Source organism: Cladophialophora bantiana (assembly GCF_000835475.1).
Source record: "Cladophialophora bantiana CBS 173.52 unplaced genomic scaffold supercont1.11, whole genome shotgun sequence".
NCBI classification, from domain to species: domain Eukaryota; kingdom Fungi; phylum Ascomycota; class Eurotiomycetes; order Chaetothyriales; family Herpotrichiellaceae; genus Cladophialophora; species Cladophialophora bantiana.
Window position 1 is genome coordinate 303723 of NW_015971585.1, and position 20593 is coordinate 324315.

General features: G+C 50.6%; 6 protein-coding genes across 6 annotated transcripts; 1 reads left to right on the forward strand and 5 right to left on the reverse strand.

Annotated features, from left to right (window-relative positions):
• Positions 1 to 314: 314 nt before the first annotated feature.
• Z519_07536 (uncharacterized protein) lies at positions 315 to 1385 on the reverse strand (the record flags this gene model as incomplete). Its single annotated transcript, XM_016765269.1, has 4 exons — positions 315 to 601; positions 667 to 858; positions 917 to 1036; positions 1088 to 1385. 4 exons carry the CDS (start codon positions 1383 to 1385, stop codon positions 315 to 317), a joined length of 897 nt encoding a protein of 298 aa, XP_016618238.1.
• Positions 1386 to 2690: 1305 nt separating this feature from the next.
• Z519_07537 (uncharacterized protein) lies at positions 2691 to 4564 on the reverse strand (the record flags this gene model as incomplete). Its single annotated transcript, XM_016765270.1, has 5 exons — positions 2691 to 3193; positions 3244 to 3816; positions 3892 to 4271; positions 4341 to 4404; positions 4465 to 4564. The coding sequence occupies 5 exons, from the start codon at positions 4562 to 4564 to the stop codon at positions 2691 to 2693; spliced, it is 1620 nt and encodes a 539-aa protein (XP_016618239.1).
• Positions 4565 to 5182: 618 nt separating this feature from the next.
• Positions 5183 to 7405, forward strand: Z519_07538 (uncharacterized protein; the record flags this gene model as incomplete). The annotated part of the gene is made up of 6 exons (XM_016765271.1): positions 5183 to 5185; positions 5252 to 5489; positions 5596 to 5672; positions 5733 to 6055; positions 6109 to 6443; positions 6510 to 7405. The coding sequence occupies 6 exons, from the start codon at positions 5183 to 5185 to the stop codon at positions 7403 to 7405; spliced, it is 1872 nt and encodes a 623-aa protein (XP_016618240.1).
• A 72-nt stretch (positions 7406 to 7477) lies between these two features.
• On the reverse strand, positions 7478 to 10179 carry Z519_07539 (uncharacterized protein; the record flags this gene model as incomplete). Its single annotated transcript, XM_016765272.1, has 6 exons — positions 7478 to 7959; positions 8018 to 8313; positions 8364 to 9290; positions 9339 to 9942; positions 9997 to 10010; positions 10067 to 10179. The coding sequence occupies 6 exons, from the start codon at positions 10177 to 10179 to the stop codon at positions 7478 to 7480; spliced, it is 2436 nt and encodes an 811-aa protein (XP_016618241.1).
• Positions 10180 to 12994: 2815 nt separating this feature from the next.
• On the reverse strand, positions 12995 to 14801 carry Z519_07540 (uncharacterized protein; the record flags this gene model as incomplete). The annotated part of the gene is made up of 2 exons (XM_016765273.1): positions 12995 to 13202; positions 13267 to 14801. The coding sequence occupies 2 exons, from the start codon at positions 14799 to 14801 to the stop codon at positions 12995 to 12997; spliced, it is 1743 nt and encodes a 580-aa protein (XP_016618242.1).
• Positions 14802 to 16324: 1523 nt separating this feature from the next.
• On the reverse strand, positions 16325 to 20275 carry Z519_07541 (uncharacterized protein; the record flags this gene model as incomplete). Its single annotated transcript, XM_016765274.1, has 2 exons — positions 16325 to 16681; positions 16727 to 20275. 2 exons carry the CDS (start codon positions 20273 to 20275, stop codon positions 16325 to 16327), a joined length of 3906 nt encoding a protein of 1301 aa, XP_016618243.1.
• Positions 20276 to 20593: the final 318 nt, after the last annotated feature.

Below are 20593 nucleotides of genomic sequence, written 5' to 3' on the forward strand. Positions count from 1 at the left end.
GGGCTCTTAAGACAGTTTGGGCAGGTGTATTCTGGAGGCTTAGGGCTCGAATGCGTGGTGCACCGGCAGATAAATCCACAACCTAGAGTGGGACAATAGCAAAACCTTCGGGCTGACGTTGTATGTACTCCTCGAAAGATGATTTGAGAACGACTTCAAAGACGGACAAGGAGAGATATTCCTTTAGTTCCTGGAGAGTGTATACAGTTGAGCAAGTCCCGGTGTCGCCGTGGCACTTAATATGAAATCTGTCTCCGGTATTGGTCTAAATATATCCCAGCTAGGCCTGACTATATAATCGGATCCTTGAACCTCTATTGTGTTTTGTCATCAACAACGGCCTTGATCTCATCCAGCATGGTGTCGACCCTGCCTAAGAAGATGGATATGTGCCCTTCACCCTGTTCGAGGTGATTGGTTAAATACTTCTGATTGATATGTGAGCCCAACCACTGTCCATGTGCGAATGGAACCATCAAGTCTTCGCTGCCCTGATATAAGAAGACTGGAACCTTGATATCCGCCACGTCGAAACCCCAAGGCGCAAGAAAGGCAAAGTCATCGTCGATCCAGCCGTCACAAGAAGACTTGAGGCCCTCGCCTGGGCGTACAGCGAGGTTAGTGGCGGCAACGGTCTCATCATGTCGTCGATATGTCTAAACTTACGCATGGTTTGCTCTAAGAATGATCCAAGTTCAGCAGACTCACGCAATGCTCGCTTATCCACCTCCGGCAAGATTGCGGACAACTGCTCGATAATCCCGGCTGCCGTAGAGCTTATAAGACCTGGTCTTTGCGCCTCACAATACTCTCTGAGTGCATCTTCGCCCTTCATAGCGGCTGCATACTCATCGATATCTTTGGCGAGTTGCATCAGGTCTGTGAATTAGGAAGCACTTGTTAATTGGAGACTCACTATCTTGACCTTGGCCTGCAAGCCAGTCTAATCCTTCCGCGTTGTAGGGAGCTACACCAGCGATCACAATCGAAGCTACGCAGCCTTCAAGCTTCGCCGCACAGGCTAAAGAGTGTGGGCCTGTGTTTTCATGTCAGTGTGTGCCTGATGCTGTTTACGAAAGGGCCATACCGCCACCGCTCCATCCGCCGACGACAAACTTGTCCTCACCAAGGTGCTTCAAGAGCGCCCGCACATCATCAACATCGTCCACGATGTTCCTGCCTTTCCGCCTAGATGATCCACCGTAGCCGGAACGAGAGAAAGTAATCAATTTGAGGCCTTTCTGCTCACAGCTTCGAGTCAGGGCTGGGATAGGAATATAGCCACTAGGAGTACCGTGACACCATATGAGAGGAAAGCCATCTTTGGCTCCAGTGATGGTGTAATCGAGGTTTCGACCATCGGAAAGGGTGAGTTGTTTTGCCATCTCAGAATCGATGACTTTGGTCTGGATGAGATAAATACAAGCAATTGCTAAGCTTCGTTGTCCTAAAGTCTTGCAGAGGGATTGAGCGGAAGCGGTATTATGTATGTGCGGAGGAGTGGAGGCTTCACACTTAGCTCGCTCCCTCTCAGTCTTGGTGAGTCCCATTCCAAGCCCGAAGAGGAAGGTGACGTTTCGACCGGACGATTTGCGATAATCATGACTGCGGAATACGATACATCGCAGACTCACCAGTCCACTGAGAGGTAAGTGTCCCATTTCCAATGATTCTCCTGGTGTAACGGAGCATTTCAGGGTTCAGCATGTACGTTGCAACAACGCACAAAGGCCTGTCCAGCAGGTCGGCAATCGAGAATGCGTTGCTGGTTGACGCTGACAGAGCAACACCACCACCCCCAGAAAGGCAGCAGCTAGGGCAGCGAGCACCTAGCACGGTTGTGGCATTGAGAAGTGGGAAAGGACTGATAAAATACTCAGGAATAGGTAGACGACAGCAAAAACATAGAATACGCTGTCAAACTGTAAAGAATGGCACGCTGCCAGCACTGTGAACTGTGCTGCACTCTTCGTCCTTTTTGGTTTGACATATGACTAGCCAATTCTCCTTCCTGCTGCCCCTATACTAGCCTAACACAGCCACTTTTCCTTGTTACACTAGTTATACTAAGACTTTCTACGCCTCTTCTACAACCTATCTCGCTCTCCTACATTTCTCTTATCAACTCTAGTGATCTATCTCACAGCGTTATCACTGCTAGTACGATTGCTGTTTTGTTGGTATTAGTGTTAGTGTTACTGTATCATTGCCAGAAAACCTTTCTCGACTACCACCTGCAAGACAAGCCCCTGTGCGTTCTTACACGTGCATGCCGAGCCGAGAGCGACCTTCGTGCCCTAGTCCCAGACTATAATCGCGTTGGGGGTTTTTTCTTTCAGAACGAGGTAAAGGAGAATTGTAAAATATGTTCTCGGTGCGTGATTGCCGACGCTTTGTAGGTTACGTCTGGACAACGAATACTTTAGACCTTTATAACGATTCGGGTTCCGTTGACTGGGCGGTCATACATGGAGGTTACAAGCACTTCAATGTTAATGCGAATGTTTTCGATCGTCGACAGTGCGTTTAGACTTGAGTTTGGGTTTAAAGTGTAGAACATTTTATAAGGTATGCAGGGAAATAGAGAGGGTTCACAGTCCTCGACACAAGATCCTCTGTCCGCAGCCGGGTTACGCTGTAGCACAGTTTGTTGTTGAATTGTCAACACAAGCAAGTATCTGAAGACCACACTACTCTTCATACTTGTGGAAGACTTCCTCCCGAGCTCGTTGAAATTCTCTCATGATCGTCTCCCTCCTCGTCTCCGACCTGACCGTAATCTTGCAAGGAAAGGGTTTTGCACAAACAAGGAACCCCTCACTATATCCCGTGACGGGATCTGTGTCTGGTTCAACTGGCCTGCCAGACTCGTCCTCGCCTCTCTCGAAGTTGAACGCCCAAAGTAACTTGGAAATCGCCTGGAAGAGGTTCCGCTCGGCAAGGTGGATGCCGGGGCACAGACGACGTCCGGCCCCGTAGGCATAGTGGTCGCGACTCTCGTAATCGGCTGAGGCTGCGTACTCGGATGCGAGTAAAGTGCGGCCTGCATAATGATCTGGGTCGAAGATGTCGTGGTTAGGAAATTTAGTTTCGTCATGGTGTAATCCCCACACGTTGATTATGATGATGGTGCCCTTGGGCAGGAATTTGCTGTCGACCCATTCGTCTGCGTCGTACCAAATGACGATGTTAGCTTCGTGCCCATTGATGTCATGAAAGCCGGGAGGAAATCGCGCATCGCACCTTCAGCAAGACAGTGAGGAAAGCTGAGCGGAGTAACTGGCCTCCATCTCATCGCTTCCTTAACTATCGCACTCACATATGGTAACTTAGAGTAGTCAGACCAAACCGGGCTTCTGTCCTCGTTAACGACGGCATCAATTTCCTGCTGCGCTTTCTTCTGGATGTGTGGCCATTTTGTTAGCGCCTGGATGCAGGAAGTGATGACGGCAGACGACGTGTCGGAGCCTCCTTCCATCGCGACACCCCCGAGGAAGTAGACCTCGTGCATACTCATGCCGAGCTTGTCCTGCTTATCTAGGATTTTGTCGATGAAGGAGTCTTTGCTGCCTGACACTTGGCGGCGTTTGACCACGCTGGTAATAACCTGGCTATATAACGCGTTCATCTCGTCCCGGACATGGGCTGCCCGACGGACCCAATTCCCGAGGAATTGTTCTGGAATCCACTTTAAAAATGGGTAGAAATCGACTGGCGGCGTGGCACCGGTCTCCATGACTTTGGACCAGCTTTCCATCAGGTCGTACAACTTTGTCATGTGAGGAGTATCATGAGATGGAGTCCGAATGCCAAAGACTAGCCGCGATCATCTTCAGAATTAGCAGTCTTGGTTCTTTCTCAGGCAACCTTCGTTGGAACGGCTATACTCACGTATGGACATAATGACGCTGTTGCTAAACCTCTTGGGGTGAAGCATGTGATTCTCAGGAGAAATGAGGAAATCTCGTAGCATCTGAACCGACTCGGCATTCTGGAGCTTGAGATGATTTTTCTCACACATGGATTCCATGAACTCTTGGTGAATCAGCTTTCTGAATGCTCTCCACCTAGCCCCATAGTCCATCACCAGGAGGTGGTCACCACTTGTGATAATGTTCTGTGACACAAACGATACCGGCCGGTTGCTGGAAATCGAGCTCTTCTTGTCCAACAGCTCCCTAATTATGCGGCGATCAGTGAGGACAACCGCGGTGCCGGTTCCAAGCTTGAGCGAAAACATGCCACCGTAAGTTTTGGCCAGCTCGGTAAACCTGAGGAGATTGGGGTGTCTTGGTCAGAGAATCCTATACTCTAATCATGCAGGGTGAAATGCACCGTACTTGAAGTGTGCCCCTTTTTGAGGGAGCTGATGAAGATTCCCAATCAGTGGCAAAGTAGGCGGGCCTTAAAAGCATCAGCGCATCAGGCCATGAAGTCAAGGGATGGTGGAAACATGAAAATTACCATCAGGATAGTGACGACCTCTCCTGCCGACAAAGAGGTAGATGTATACCAGGCCGACAGCCGCTGTAGACACGGCGAGAATGATGAAAAGGAAAGCCATAGATGCAAAGTGAACTTGTTTCTGGGACGTTGAACAAACTAGAGACTCGAGTAGCAAGTCAAGGAAAGACCAAAGTTGCTGTGTGCGGGTGTGGGTGTTGGTGATATCAATATCAATATCATAGCCCAGAGTTCAAGGTATTCTTGATCTATTTCTCCAGAAGTGTGGAGGGACATCTGGGGAGACAGAACCATGAATCTGTCGAATAGCCCGGGGGACGGTATCATAACCCGATTGAGACCTGGCCGTCTGAGGAATGCTATTTTCTTGTGGAGACGGGAGATTTCTATACGAATGAAGGAGTCTTGTCAATTACTCCAGAATTCGTCCCACAAAACAGGTTGGGGTAGCCTTTGTGGGACCACAAACCGCATATGGCAGTGGGCACGGTCATGTTACCGATCAGGCATAGTGAGCTATCAAAATCCGAAAAAGACGGTATCACATTCCATATGGAGAAATGGCCCGACGACACCGTGAAGCCGGGCGCACAATGCTGATATGATAAGTTCAGGACACGGCAATTCCGTAACAGCCAGGAGGAAATGCACTTAAAAGTGACTGGCATTGTTTTCGACTGAGATTTCGCTAGGACTTACTTTCGGACCCTTATAAAACATGGTTAGTAAAGTAACTCCAATTCGGGCGACGAAATCAATCTATAAATACTGACTGAACGCTCAAAAGGAAACTGCGCGAGTTAGCAAAGCGGCCCGAAGGCTTCCATCTGAAACCCCTGTGCTGGTTGTAGGTGGAGGTCCGGCTGGCCTGATTACCTCACTGCAGCTTGCGAAGCACGGTATACGGAATGTCCTTGTGGAACGCAATCATGAAACGACAAAGTGGCCAAAAATGGACATCACAAATTGTCGATCGATGGAACTGCTAGGCAGATTGGGCCTGGCTGGGAAAATTCGAGAGAAAGGTAAGTTGACCGAGATCCCCACGGCATGAGGAGGGTGCGCGTGTTTGGACGCAAAGGAGAATACATGGTTTGGTTTCTGAATGTGGTGGCTGATTTGGCCCTGCAGGTGTTCCTCCTGAGTATTCGCTGGATTGTCTGTTCAGCACCGGCCTTTCCGAGGGAGGAGAACTGATTGCGAAGTGGGTACGATAAGTTGAAGGTTACCGGCTTCTTTGAGGCACACAGCCTAACGAGACCGAGTAGGATCTACCGTCCCCCAACGTCTGTCAATCCAAGATACAGGAACGAAATGATGGATCCATGCCTCGTTATCCCTACCAAAGATGTTCCCAAGAAATCTTTGAAGCGTGGCTCAAAGAAGTCATCGAGGCGGAGCCTCTCATTGACAGCTACTGGGGAGTCAAATTTGAGTCGCTCAGAGAGCTTGAAGACGTTGTCGAGTCTGAATTGACGGACATGACGACTGGTGCCCTCCACGTGATCCGGAGCCAATATGTGGCAGGCTGTGATGGGGCTGGGAGTCGAGTCAGGAAAAGTATAGGCATTGAGCTCACCGGAGGACCAATGTAAGAGACATATACTCCTGCTTCTTCTCCCCCTCCTGACCAGTATCCGATAGGCCTATGGCAATGTTTCTCGTTCACTTCAAGTCCCGGGATCTCGAAAGCCTTCACAAACAGGGCCGATTTTGGCACATATTCTTCTCAAACGGCGGCATCATTATCAGCCAAGATGAAAAAGATACTTGGACAACCCATTTGCCGATCCCCTTGGGAACAGACGTAGGAAATATTGATCCTACCGAGGCGGTATATGAGGTTCTTGGTGGCTCTGCCATGAAGCACAAGATCAAGATTGACAAGATTCTGGTTCAGAGCTCTTGGAGACCAAATTTGTGTGTTGCTGACCAATATCGATCTGAGAAAGGAAAGGTATTCCTGGTGGGTGATTCTGGTAAGAACCCTTCGTCGGCCTAACTCGGGCTGCTCGGTTGCGATAAAGTGCTCACTCATGAGGTAGCGCACCAAAATATTCCTTTCGGTGGCTATGGGATGAACACCGGTCTTGGAGATGCGTTCGATATCGGCTGGAAACTTGCAACCTTCCTCCACGGCTATGGCGGTAGTTCGCTTTTGGATTCGTATGAAGCAGAGCGCCGCCCGGTCGCTTTGCGAAATGTCGACATGTCTGGTGTTCACACCCAGGTTCACCTAAAGTACATTGATTGGGTCAAGACACAAGGACACACACTGGCCATTTCCGACACACCCGAAGGCCAGGAGCTCCGTCGACGAATTCGGGCCCATGTGCTCACCAATGATGGCGAGAACCAAGATCTCGGCATTGAAATGGACTATCGGTACAATAGGTCTCCAATTGTGCTAACTGACAAAGCCGCTGACAGCGGGCTTGAGAAAGAGCCTGAGTGGAATGTAAGGAACTACACACCCTCAACATGGCCGGGAGCTCGAGCGCCGCACGTCTTCCTTGCCGACGGCAAGACAAGTATCTATGACTTGTTCGGATCAGAATATACCCTGATAGACTTCACAATGAATGGAGAGTTTGCGAAAGAATTTACCTCTGTTGCGTCACATGTCAACGTGCCGCTCGACGTCGTCCACCTTCCGAACGAGAGAAATGTTCGCGATATTTGGGAGCGGGATGTTGTACTAGTTCGCCCAGACGACCACGTTGCCTGGCGTGTTGGGCAAGGAGTGGTGTCTCCTGCAGAGCTCGCTGTTGCTGATATCCTTCTTACCTGCACAGGTAAAAAAGCATCGTCAAGCTGGCTAGCTGAAAACAGAGGATCGAAGCCGCACAACTCAATACCCATCAAGAGATTTACGGGAACAATTGGAGACATGAAGCAAGACCCCGGACGTATCGAGTTGCTAGCTGTATTCCAACAGTAGTATCATCTGAATGAATTTTGTCTCCTCTTCTGCAGGTGGTATAATGCATTATGGATGCCAAATGATCAATGTTTATAACATCCAGCCATCTTCCACATGCCCTGGCGCACTGACCACATGTAGAAATGAGTTGTTGAATTCAGGACTATCCCCAGAGACATATTGCCCAATGTCGTCGAAAATGTTGTCAAATAAATTGTGTTGTCCTTTGTCATCATCGGAGTGGGCCAAGGTGTTTGAGGATACGGCATGATCCCCATTTTGAGGCCTCGCTCGGACTTCAAAATTTCCGTCTTTCACTCGGCCAATACGCTTCCCGACATCAACAGACAGATGTTCGGTCGCAGATGAATTGCTCTGGTTGAAATCAAGCGAGGCGTTCGGAATGGTCAAGTCTGGCAGGCGAGGATCTGGATCATTTCCGGACGCCACAGAACACCTTCTCTTCCGGTAAGGCGGTATTAACATCGAAAATCGCCTCACCAGTTCTTTCTCTTTGGATTCAGCCACGTCTTGACTCGATTCAGTGTAAAATTTGATAATTTCAAGCAACCCTGCACATGTTAGCGTATACTCAAAATGTATAGGGTAGTCCCAACAAGGAACGCATACGAAGCATCACTTTCCCTAGATTCCAATATTTAGAGCAGTGCAACAGGAACAATTCTGAAACCTCCTGGCTCTGCTGTGTGAACCCATCATTCTGAACAAATAAGGCTCCTGGGCCTAGCAAGGTACAACACATAATAGGGTGATTCAAAGGGATACGTCCAGGCGACCATGCGTGGACAATACGGACCAATTCTGATGTCATTTTCTTTGTGAACTCATCGTTGCGATACTCGGTTGATAACGATCTGCACTGCTGGGCTTTTGCTTCCTTTGCCTTTTCCAAACAGACCCGGGCGCTAAAGTGCATCAGTATAATAAAAGTGGCCAGGATCTCTGAGATACTAACGTTTGGATCATGAGTTGTGTCGAAAGGATATAGTTGCTCTTCGCAAAGTCCTCGTCGTCGAAGGAGAATGTGCAAAGGTGGAAGTGAGTCGGCAACGCCAAGTTGAAACAGCCCAAGGCGTACTCCAATTCCGCCATTTCCTCGGGTGAGATGATTGTTGGTCGACGTTCGGCGTCGTGCGCGCATGCCATCAGGTAGTTGCTAATCAAAAACCATGCTCGTTCATCTTGATTTGGTGAACTCTTCAGAGCTTTCCAAACCGATCCTAGCCGGCTTCCAAGAGCAGCGGACTGAACAGGAGTTCCAGAAAACCAATATTTGGTGGAGACTGGAAGCTGGACCTGCACCCGACGTCTGTCGAGGCTATATGGTTGGCATGAAATGGTAGCCCCAAAGGTGTCCATCTCCCATATTACCCACCACAACCGGCGAAGCTCCTCCTTGCGAATCCATTCCTCCACGGCGGAGCCTGAATCATCTGGGGGTCTTCCTAGCTCTTGATCTCCGTCTTCGTCAACACGGTTAAGCCCGATATCATAAGCAAGACGGATTATGATACCCGTCATAAGTGAGCCGCGATGGCATGACCCTTCGCAGAAATGGTAGCAAGTAAGAAGCACACATCCTTTGATATATTCAAGCGTTGGTTCCTCGACGGCTCGAACGAGGTCGTTGTATATTGCAGTCGCGTGATCAGCAAAAACGGCGCCTCTCTCCAGTGGTGGCTTCCCTTGGAAGTGGGCCGATGCAGAGAATCTAGCAGCAAATGCGAATATACAGTTGAAAATGAGCACCTCTTCGGAGCTTAAACTGTGTCGAGGCACAAGCGATGTTGTGGAACCCAATTTTATCAAGTACTTTTGATAAAAACGCGGACGATGGAAAATAGGGATCCACTGATGGATTCTCTCGAAGAAAAGATCAATCCTGACAAGATCAGCCGCCGAAGAGTGACAAAAGATGGCATCCGCTTACAGGTGTTCGGCCACACCCGGGGGAAGGTGCCAGTCATTTGAATGGGAATATGTTGCCATATTTGATGGACCCTCCAAGACCATGGATGGGACACGAGGATTATCGGAAATCGGGGACAAGGGAAAGAAGACTGTTGATAGGTCTTGATGTGAGGGGCTCTCATATGCGATGGTTTGCTGTTCAAGCGGGTCAACTGTAGGACTCCTTGAGGTATTGGAAGCAACATGTCTGTCATCTGAGCTCTGCACATTGCGGGTGGAGGTGTCGCTGATAAATGTGGCGTTTTTGAAGTTGGCCGTCGCCCCCGAGTGTGAAGACACCTGTTCGAGAGCGCTATCCTGCACAAGAACACAATCGGTTTCTTTTCTGTTCCCCGTCACTTCGGACTGCGGGATGTCGGCGAAAGGTGCTTCTTCGGTGTTAGCATAGTGAATATGGAGAGCGGAAGGCTCACTACGGCACTCGCAACGAGCATTGCGACTCAAATTTGATCTTGCCAAAGCTTTGGAAATTTTATGCGGTCGAAGAGAGCTTTGTTGAAGCGGAAATGTGCATATACTACCAACGCGCTGACACAAGCCGCAAGTCGGGCGCTGCATATCGCCTGCCGAGATCAGAGCGGACCCTGGCAGTCAACCGATCGAGCATGGACACATACACTTGGTCTTTTTCCTGGCAGCAATCAGATTGAGCTTTCAGATAGAACCGACTGCTGAGAGAGCCCTCACCGGTTGCACTCTCGACATGCGCGATTGGCTTTCGGGGACTGAGATGCCCAGACAAGTGGGAACAATGAATATGTGGTAGCAGTGCCTTCATTGTTCCTTGTAGAGGGTGCCATTTCGCTCTGTTGATGAGAATGGCTGCAGATGTAATGGAGAATTCAGCGATGAGAGGGTTGGGCGAGCAACTCTCACGGGGCGGGGATGTGGGACTGACTTCGCGATTCATCTTATGTGTCTCGGCACCCACGATCGGGGTTTGTGGGCCTAGGCTACGGTACTGGGTAAACATGGAGTAGAACCACTGACTGGCACGTTAACTAATTCCCCATGGCGGCTCCAATGCAGCGGAACTTTCCCGACGGCTTAAAGAATTGGTCGAAAATTCGACAGTAGCGGGCAAAGGGCTTCTCAGCCTCGAGAATTTGCAGCTGTAATAGTATGATGAATCAACCAGATCTGGAATTGAGCCTCAAGGAGCTGTACTGTCTAGAGTGGCGGCCCGGGCACACAGACAGGAAAGACAACTTAGATAGGCGGAAACCCCACATCTCCCAGACTCTGGCATCCATCTAAACACCTGAAAAGGCCAGTTGCAGTTGTAGATGGGGTGATTTGATGGTCAACCATGGACCGACAGCACCACCAAGTGCTGAACCCAACACACCTCCCAGGTGCCAAATTGATCCGTCTCGAACGTAAAGCCGAGGGAAGCGAAGATGAATCAGAGTGAAACTGTGATGTCTCTTGCATTCAGTGGCAACGCTTGATACGACTGAGGAAAGGATCATGACAGTCGTTCAAGGGATTCCACATAGCCTTGTTGGGGTTGTAACTTCTGTAGCCATTTTTCTATTTGGTGTCGCAGTCGAAACATTACCAAACATGTCCAGGCCCATCGCGGTCACCAAGGCGGCCAGGCCGTTTAATGAACTGCAGTTCGTGGGTACCCTGTTGATGCTGGGAAATTTCGCCTCAAGTCTGCCCCTGCTCTTCACGTGACATTCTTGAGCAGATGTATGAAGTCGTAGTATACATGATTATTGCTTCGGGGTCCGCATAAGGCCTTTTTGCCTTTTAGGCTTCGAGATTTATATCTCGAGGTCCTTGTCCGCCTCACCATGACAGGGATTTGCGGCACAGATATCGCTCTGACAAGCGGCAATCTAGGCTAAACAAAAGATATTCTCTGACACGAAGGAGTTGGCCGTGTTGTTAAGATCGGACGGGCGGTGCTAGCTAGCCGAGTCTTTTTCCTCAGCTATGACCCTACCAAGACCATCTGTTGTTAGTAACTTTATATCATATACAGCTTATATAGTATTGTTAAGTTGAGAGAGAAGGCACTGGCGGATTGCTTGCAGTCAGGGTTCTTTCCGCTTGTACTCATGGCGGCTTAGCCGGCTGTTTAGTTGTAGTTCGACCAGAGTTCGGCTCCGAAAGTGCTGCCCTACAGGCTACAGCCTGATGGCTCACTGCTGGTGAGATCTATAGTAGCCTCTTCACTCTCTATTTGTGTCTTGCTTAAGAATACCAGATGATATATCGATGGGAAACGAGAGCAGTGAGAGATCGCGGGGGGGTGTAAAGGGACCGAGGCGGGGTTTGCCGACGAAGGCTGGTGTTGATTCTCATAGCGGCATCAAGCGGCGGTGTACAGGATTGCCTGACCATACCTGAAGCGTTAAGTGGCCTAAACCGAGAACGGACACGTTTAACCACCTAATAGTACCGAGTATTAACATAATATTATTACTTAACATTAGGTGGCACGAGTGACCAAATGGACGGCATCCTCTCGCTGCCCTATATCTTGCACACTCCCAGATCTCAGCCTTGTCCATCGTATGCCTTGCCAAACCAAACCACCTCCCCCCTTCCAACCTCTCTGTTCTAACCATGCTCCAGCACTGGCCAAGTCATCCGCTAACATCTCTATTAATAGTCCCCACTTGTATGAAGAATGTGTTTTATTGACCCGAATTTTAGTCAATATTTGCCTCAGTCGAATGATAAAGATGAAAGATCAAACAAATTCCTTGGACCTTGGGAGACCCCTACAACTCCCACACTTCGACAGACTGCGACAATGTTTGGCCCTCTACTGAGAATCAAAACGATCTAGTGGGGTCGGTGGGTGGGGCCTTGCTCGACGGTATGAGGCGGTGCTGTAGGGGGTGCCGCCATTTGTGATCAATCCATCGTACCTTGTGGTTGTTGTACGGTTGCTCTAGAACCCCCTCTCTCAATGAGAGGCCAGGACACCGCCGAGGGAAATGGGGGGAAAGGTATGCTAGACGCTGAGCGGAACTTGTTGTTTTTCCACGTAATCGTGAGCTGTTCAGACTTGTGGAAAACTTTCAGGCGGCATAGCGTGAATCAAATTCTTCAGTAGTTCTAGTTCTCTCTGCCCCAACACAATTGCCCTTAGTAGTAACTCCCCTTTCTTCTCCCAACCTATTGTCATGAAGCCTCGTTATGCTCATGCATATAGCCATGCCTGTCCATTCGGGGAGCGCACCGTTAGAGATATGAGAAGGGGTACAATGGCCGTCAGGCCGACGGGGACCATACAACTCGTTAATATTGACGCCTTGGAAATGCTGCCCACACGGCCAACTCGGCCAATACTTTCGCTCATGAAGCGGGTAAACCAAATGAATAGATCATTGATCCTTGAAGAAAATTATGCACAAGAATAAGTTCACTGTCGTGAGACCCACAAAAGCGGCCAGTCACAAGACAATACAGGAGGACGATTGGTGCCTGTACAGGTTGGGAGAAGTTAGTTTTCATGCTCTTTTTCTGGTATGGATAAGCGCGTTAGTGAGAGTGCCTGAATATCCCTTGTGGCCGGTGTCTAAGACTGGAACCCTTCAGACTCTCCTCTCTGCTTGAGACACCACTCATTCACAGTTGATCTGCCTCTGGAGTTCAACTCTCGCGAGCATCAGCTGTTCGAGCTTCAGCCTGGGAATTTTCACTCTCGTGCGCCTCGGCCTCGGCGACCTCAGTCTCGCCGGCTTCCATTAAACGAGGCTCAACAGGTGCAGTCTGATTAGTTGCAGCAGTTTCACGAATCTCCTGCTCACGGAGATCTTGTTGTTCTAGGGCTTTCGCAGCCAGCTCTGCTTCGTCCTCACTTCAGGCATACCATGTCAGGCACAATGGGCCCAGCAAAAAGGGGAGAAGAAATATCGACTTACCAGCGTGCTTGCTCAAGTCGGTAGATCCACGCGGTCGTAATCTTCAATCGTTCTCTCACGCTCGTGGCCGGTAGAAGCGCATACTTCTCCGTCTCTGCGATCGGCAAGACACTCGCGAGCCAGTAAGGGAAGGTCGCCGGGTCCTCTGGTGGTTGTCCGTAGGCGGCAAGCACCCGTTGATGTAACCATTGTGCTGAGCGTGCTTGAGCTTGTCGAACAAAGCCCAGTCCGTATTCCAGAAGCTGCTGCGTGGATGAGCGCTGGAGTCGAACAAGATCATCATCCTCAGGCTGTACTGGTATGGTCGTCTCCCTCGCCTCTATTGCCTCCTCTTCCTGCAAACTGATGTCATCAAAGCGTTGTATTCGACCAGTGAGATAGCCATCAAGCATTCCTGTCTCAACGACTCGAAATTTGTACAAACCCCTCGTTTCCAAAAGGCTCCGACCATCAGCCAACATTTCTATTCGTTCAATGAACAAGACTGTTCCATATTCCTGCCAATGAGGGCCGCCTTGTTGGTATTCGCTGTGAGGCTTGTACGCCAACATGCCGAACTTGCGTGTGCCGTTCTCCAGAACTCTCCTAACCATTAATCGATACCGCGGTTCGAAAATATGCAGGAATGTCGGCATCTGGGGGTATACCAAGGTACAAGGAAAGAGGGGTAAATGCGTCTCTTCATCAACCATGTCTTCTTGTTCGGCAAGGGCTCTCCTCGCCACTAGAAGATCGGGCAACAAATCTTGGATCAGACGCGTCACTCGCTTGTTGCTGGGTGTTGCCTGCTGGGTATGAACCAGTGGCAGTAAGCGACGACACATTGGGCAATGATTGGTATGATCCATGGCCCGGCAAAAGCACCTTCTACAGAACGTATGTCCACACGAGGTCGTAAGAGGATCCAGCATGATCTGGTAACAGACCTGACACTCTAGTTCGACTCGGACGGCTTCCCTCAAATTCTCCAGAAGTGCCACGTCGGCAGCTCTGATGGTGTCGGCGGTGCCAGCATCGACGGGCGTGTAAGTAACGTCGGAGGAATAACTCAGCTCGCCCATGTCTGCCAAAAAATACGTCGCAGCGATGCGACCCCCGGGAAGAACGCGTGGCTGAGGTGTCACTTCAGAGGAAGTGTCAACGAGTTCAAGCCCGTTCAAATTTTCCTCCAGCAAAAGCGAAATGCCGGAGGTTTCCTTCTTGTAGTTCGATATGAAGGTCTTCACGATTTGCCCGATCTTGTTGAGGGTCACATCGGTCCCGCAATCACCAACTGAATGCTCCGAGCTACAACCCTCAAACGGACAAACAAAGCCCTCAGACCGGCCCTCGACAATGGGGTAAGAGATGTTCTCCCGTTTGTACAGCGGTGGTAGACATGGCCGACAAAGGGTATTGCCGCATGGTAAGGTCATAGGCTCGCGGAGCGGCAATGAGCACTGTGAGCACTGGAATAATCTGACAACATCCCGGGCATGGCGGTGAGCGTCGAACCCGGACTGGGGTGTCGTCGCAGGCTGTGATCCATCACTCATCTGCGCAATGAGTGACTAGGTTTTGAGATTTGTCCTGGGTATCCCTGCTCTTTCATGTGTTTAAAAACCAGTCAATGCAGACTATATGTATGATCCATATGAAGCGCGTGGTCGCACCTGCGCTTCTTGCCTCCAAAACATCCACAATTTGTCTGCTAGATTGCCGCCTGTGGTCGAGGTAGGCAAGGATGAGTGATCTGAGTCCCCTTGGTGAGATGAATCAAGGTAATCGAGAGGAGCCAAGGGTTGTTAACGTGGATGGAGACTCGAAGTCCGTGTACGTGTGCGATAGCGACTTTATATGGTGAATCGGACGAAGATGTGCAAGGCCTCCCGGTGAGGACGTCTCTGCATAGATGGGTAGTTTTGACAAAGCGATCGAATTGATAAGTCAACTACGTCGTTGACTTTGAGCAGAGTTCAACCGAGATATGGTCGGACAGGACGCCATGCACTCCAATTCGAGATCCCAAGTGATGACACGCACAGCTGTCAGGAACCGCACGAGTCAGGCGCAGCAGCCAAAGAGGAGGCAAGGGAACCTCGAGGGCTTCGGAGAGTTGCCAGGCGTGTGGAAACAAGAGACCTTGGTCCTGGGGCAGCGGCAGTCATCTTCGCGTTGGCACGGACCAAAGGACTGATTGGTGGTGGCTTGGTGGTAAGATTTAGTTCGCCACAGCAGTAGCGCGCAGTGGCAAGCGACATCGATGGTGTCGAGATCTAACTTGATGACGGGATCGAGAAAAGGGCCAGCAGCGTCGACACCGTCACTGGAGGGGCTTGAAGGCGTGCGGAACCCAGGGCCAAGGTGGGCTGCTGGTGGTCGCCGACTAGCAGCTGACTTTCCAATCCCTTGCAGATGGCAAGACGTGACGACGTACACGTGACAAATGAGATCTCGACGTCTGGCGGCTGTACTGTAGGCAGGGTTGTACACGAGGGACAGGAAGGAGCAAGTCCCATATCATCAACGCACCTCTAGTCAAAGATGCGGGCTTCCTACTGTGGTACTAATGTATGCTCTGCACCTATATGCATTTTGTCACCGTCGAGCCCTTAACCTCATGCATAGCGTTCTTCCCCGTCTCGACTGTTGCGCAATCTAACAATCCCGATGCCAGTTTGCTCCTGCTGGGGAGTACGCCAACAGCAAGGCGAGATGGACAACTCAAAAACATTGCAAACCTACGACCAAATGCAGAACAACGCCATATATTTCTTTGCCGTTCTGCTCCGCAAGCATCTTGCAGAAAACCATACCCAATCCATCGTCCAGAGCTGTTGGCGACATAGCCGTAATACGCCACCCTATTTCGCCGATCTGGTCCTGCCACGTACATGACCCTCCTTTCCATTTGTTCCAGGCCCTTCAAGGCCCTATATCCTTACAAGATTCGCCCGACGAATCTTGGTTCCCGGAAGTCCCAAGGTTCGGGACGGTACGAGTGAAACAACGCTTTCGCCCCATTTCGAATCAATCATCAGTCCTCTCCAGTAGTGTCTCGCACGTCGCCTCGAGGCTGCTACCCCGTATCGGACTCGGTCGAGTCTCCCATCTCTTCGTCAAAAATAATCTTTCGCATCAAGCCTTTGTTGAACAGGTTGAGGATGTAGTGCCGCGCCTGCAGCCGATAGTGATGACTCTCCAAGATGACCAGCGTTTTCCGAAACATTTCCGTGTCGCCAAAGTGGCTAGGCTGTCTCGTTTTGAGCGCGTGAAGATCCGCCGCTGCCTTTTTGTACATGACTGAATTACCCATCTCGACAATGGATTTGAGAATCTTGGCTCTAACAGGGTTTTCGTCCGTCGTTGCAGCCTTGTACTTAGCATCGTTCTCAGGGGATGGTGATTGCGGTACTGTGGAAGACCCAACCGATTTCTACATTGTTAGCTGTTTGCTCCAGAACCTCAGGGGCGGGCTTACCAAGCATAAGGCCTCCAAGTTACGGGGTAGACAAAGACCAAGCGAACGTCCTCGGGGATCTACCGTGGTGTCCCACCCATTTTCAGCAAGCAATTCGAATCCGTGAAGGGTCCGTGATATCAGGCCTAGAACAAAACACGCGGTGCCGCGCATCGACAGGACTTGAGCGCCTTCTGCTATCCTCACAATGGCGGTAACCACGTCCGCTTCCTCCAAGAACGGTGCACCTTGGTCCATGGACCCAATGTTGCCAACGGCCCACATGCACCCTTTCACCTTGGTCAGTATTTCTGGGTCTTCTTCGTCAAGACGGAAATCTCGGATTGTGGCCGAGAACTCGTAAAAGTGTCCCGACTGCTTCAGGAGTTTACAGCCTTCATGCGTCCGGGCGAGTTCTCGGTAGAAATGGGGAGGCGCAATTCCAACCTCGTGTAAATCAACGGCAGCATCTTCGCTGAAATGCGCCTTATTGGCACTTCCATCCATGTATGCTCGAAGAATGGACGCCTCCACTAAAGCCACATACGCATCATTGCGCCCGAGGAACCAGTCGTCCATTTCTTGTGTGATATAGTCGAGTCCGCTGAGATATCGGTAGCCAACAGAAGTTGAAAGGAAGCGCAATAGAAGAGGGGCGCCAATTTCACCGAGGTGGTCCAGTGACGGTCTGCACTTGACGACGTATTCCAAGTGACTTCTTTGATTACAGGCTTCTTCAAGGATCTTGACCGCTACTTCGCCGACTTCCACATCCGGATCGTATAATTGCGTCAGAACCAGTCGAAGAGCCCAATGCGAGCTTGAGCGATCTTGTAGTCCAGATGAATACTGAACCCGACCTACCGCATATCGTCGAAGCAGCTTGGTCGCAAAGAGTCGGATGTCTTTGACGCCTGAGGTTAGTGCTTTTGACAGAATCACCCGGAGATGTGTGTCCAGCGTGTAATCCATATTCCCCAGAAGTGCCCGAACCAAGTCGTCTCGATCCTTGAGTTCGACGAGATGGTAAAAAATGTCCATCATATGCCACTGTTCCATCAGACGCATCCCCTCAGCAGAGTGACTCAAGGCACCCAGCATGGCGAAATAGCCTCCGCTGAGCGTCTCGGCCATGTTATGCCGCTCAAACAGCGGATTAGACGAGGTGATGCCGCTATGTGGATCGACCTGAGCGAGACATTCGCCGATTTGCCGCAACAATTTGTTCTCTGCGAGGTATTGTACACCCAGTGAGGTTTGGGTTAGTGTTCGCATCAACGCACACCCAGTGCGAATGTATCGCTGGTTGGGTCTTGTGTTTCTGATGGTAGAAAATCGGTACTTGAACGGCCGGAAAAATCCCACCAGTCTCTTCATGAATTTAGGAGACCTGATAGCTTCCTCCAGCCTTTTTGGATTGGTCAACGGCCCTTCAACCAAGCCTTGGATCAGTTCCCATTTCCATTTGATATATTGTGAATGACCTGTGACCTGACTGTCGGCCATGGCCTGCCTGAACTGATCCCCGTCCATCAGAGCCGTGTACTTTGTTCTTTCAATAGTTTGAGGGCCGACAGCTAATTCATCGACTTGCTCGAGTCTTCCGAATGGAGAGGCAGTCGTTCTGTTGAGTGCTCGGTTGATGCTTTCGATCTGGTAAATCATGCTCATATTGATAGCAGTGTTTTCGGAGCTGGAGTCGATGCTGCTGGGCACAAGATCGCCAAGTACTTGAATGCCTGAACTGATAGTATCGGGTAGAGTGTGGTGTGCGAGCTTTAAAACCTCAGTTAGCAAAAGTGTCGCCTTCCTTCGCAGAGCTAGATCCTCCTCAATCTTGATCAAATCCACCAGTGCAGGGATCAGACCAGCCTTCACTAGTGCCGCCAGCACGAACGCTGAGAAATGGTAACTTAGATCAAACCTCCCCTCTGCATTATATTCTGCCAGCTGTCTCTGAGAAGGTTGCTCCACTGGCAAGGTGTTGGCCCTTCCGTAGGTGGTCAATCTTCTGCCAGCCAGAAACGACGTGGACCAAGAAGGCGGTTTTATGCGGAGGATGTCGAAAAAGAGCTCCAATACAATATCCCGAGATGCCGTTATGGGATAGACCAGCGAGTCAATCAGAGATCGAAGAGGAGAGGCACCATTCATCGACAGAAGGAGGAAGCCAGGCCAAGTCTTGAGCATTGCTGCAATTGCCTGAGCACACGTCTTCAATCTCTCCTCGTTGCCGTTGAGCAGTAAGGGATCTGTGAACGGAGCGAACATTGCCTCAAACTCCCGACCAGTGTGTAAGTACTTGCGTTGTTGTGGATGATCCAGGATGTGAAGAAAGCTAGCAACAAGACCTTCGGGCGCAGGAAAAGAGCCATCCGCAAGGGCCTCGGTAAGGGTGCTCATCCCATTTGCAGCAACGACCAGTTCTGTGTGCTTCGTCAGGAGTTCCGCCAGCGTCAACAAGCAGATATCCCTCAGTCGATCATCATATGTTTCGGCAACCGCTACCAGGCTTCGCACAACGGCACGGGAAATCTCGTAGACACCGTCTTTGACGTCCAAAAATGCCCGGACAAATTTAATCGCTTGCTCGCGTTCCAACATAGTGTTGGCCTTCTTGACTAGGGATAGGATGACTAGTTCGTCCGTGTGGAGGGTTCGGATGGTCTGCAGGGATTTCCGATCCGCAATGGCGTGCCGGGTGAGTCTGTAGCCTGCTGCCACGACATCGGAGCTTTCGCTGAGCAGCATCATCTGAACCCGCTCGCTGAAGACTTTCCAGGCCAGGTCGTACTTCAGGCCAGGGTTGCGCTTCAGAAGGTCGACTAGAGTATTTGCGCGCTCGATGTAATAGTCTGGAGGCATCCCATCCGCCTCGAGTTGTTGAAGGGTCTCTGTAAGCACCACCGTGGGCGACTCGCTGTCAATCGACTCCGCGAGGTCTGAGCCCTGGTTTTGCCCCAGGGCAGGGGACTTGAGGGGACTTCCGCGAAAGTAACTGGTAATGCGATTGTTCGGAGGGGTGGTCGGGGTCTGAGAACGCATGATCTCCTGGTCAAGTTCTTGCTTCAATTCGGCCAGTTTCCTGTTAGAAGAGCCCAACTCCATTTCAACCTTTTGCCGCTGTTCTTTGGTCTGCTTGTTGTTCTTGCTCAGCAGCGCTTCTAACATGTTCTCAGTCCCTAGCTTGATTTTCATCTCCTTTGCAATTTTATCACGTACCGCAGCTTGTCGCTGCTCCGAGGTGGTAAGAGCGTCCACATCCTTGTGTTGCGGTTGTAGACGAGCAAAGGTGACGCCGGCCACTTCCGTCTGGGGAGTAGTCCTTCCCGAATGCGTGGTGTTTTTCAGATCGGTGCTGAAGCTTCCCGGAGGATTGGCAGGAGTAAAGGCGGGGAGGAAAGCCTTTTGGCCATATTGAGCGCTTCCGCCAGAGAGCGAGCGGCCATCTTTGACAGAGGGTCGTTGAGAGGCGGAGAAGTCGTCACTTTTTCTGGAGGAATGTCGGATATTGAACCGACCTTGAGTAGGTGTCACCGAGTAGCCTGACGCTTGGTCGGTCGAGGCCATCGAGCCATGGAGGGTATCGACCCTCTTCTAGGCGGTTGGGTGATTCGGGGCGGTGCAGGAGACACCCATAGGTACAGAGTATTGGTCGGTTTTGCCGGAACAGGCTCAGGGAGCGTCGCGGAATGGAACAACGTGGAATTTAGGGAGGGAACGACCTGTATGCGTCTCGAATGTTGGTTGGATTGTTCATGGGACTTTTGTAAGTGGTCTGTCTGTGCTGGATGGATTTCGCAGTGTTGGTTCTGGGCGGCCTGGGACGGGAGACGGAGACGCGGTTGCGGAGGCAATTTGACTGTGGGAGGAGCAGGTGAGTTTTCT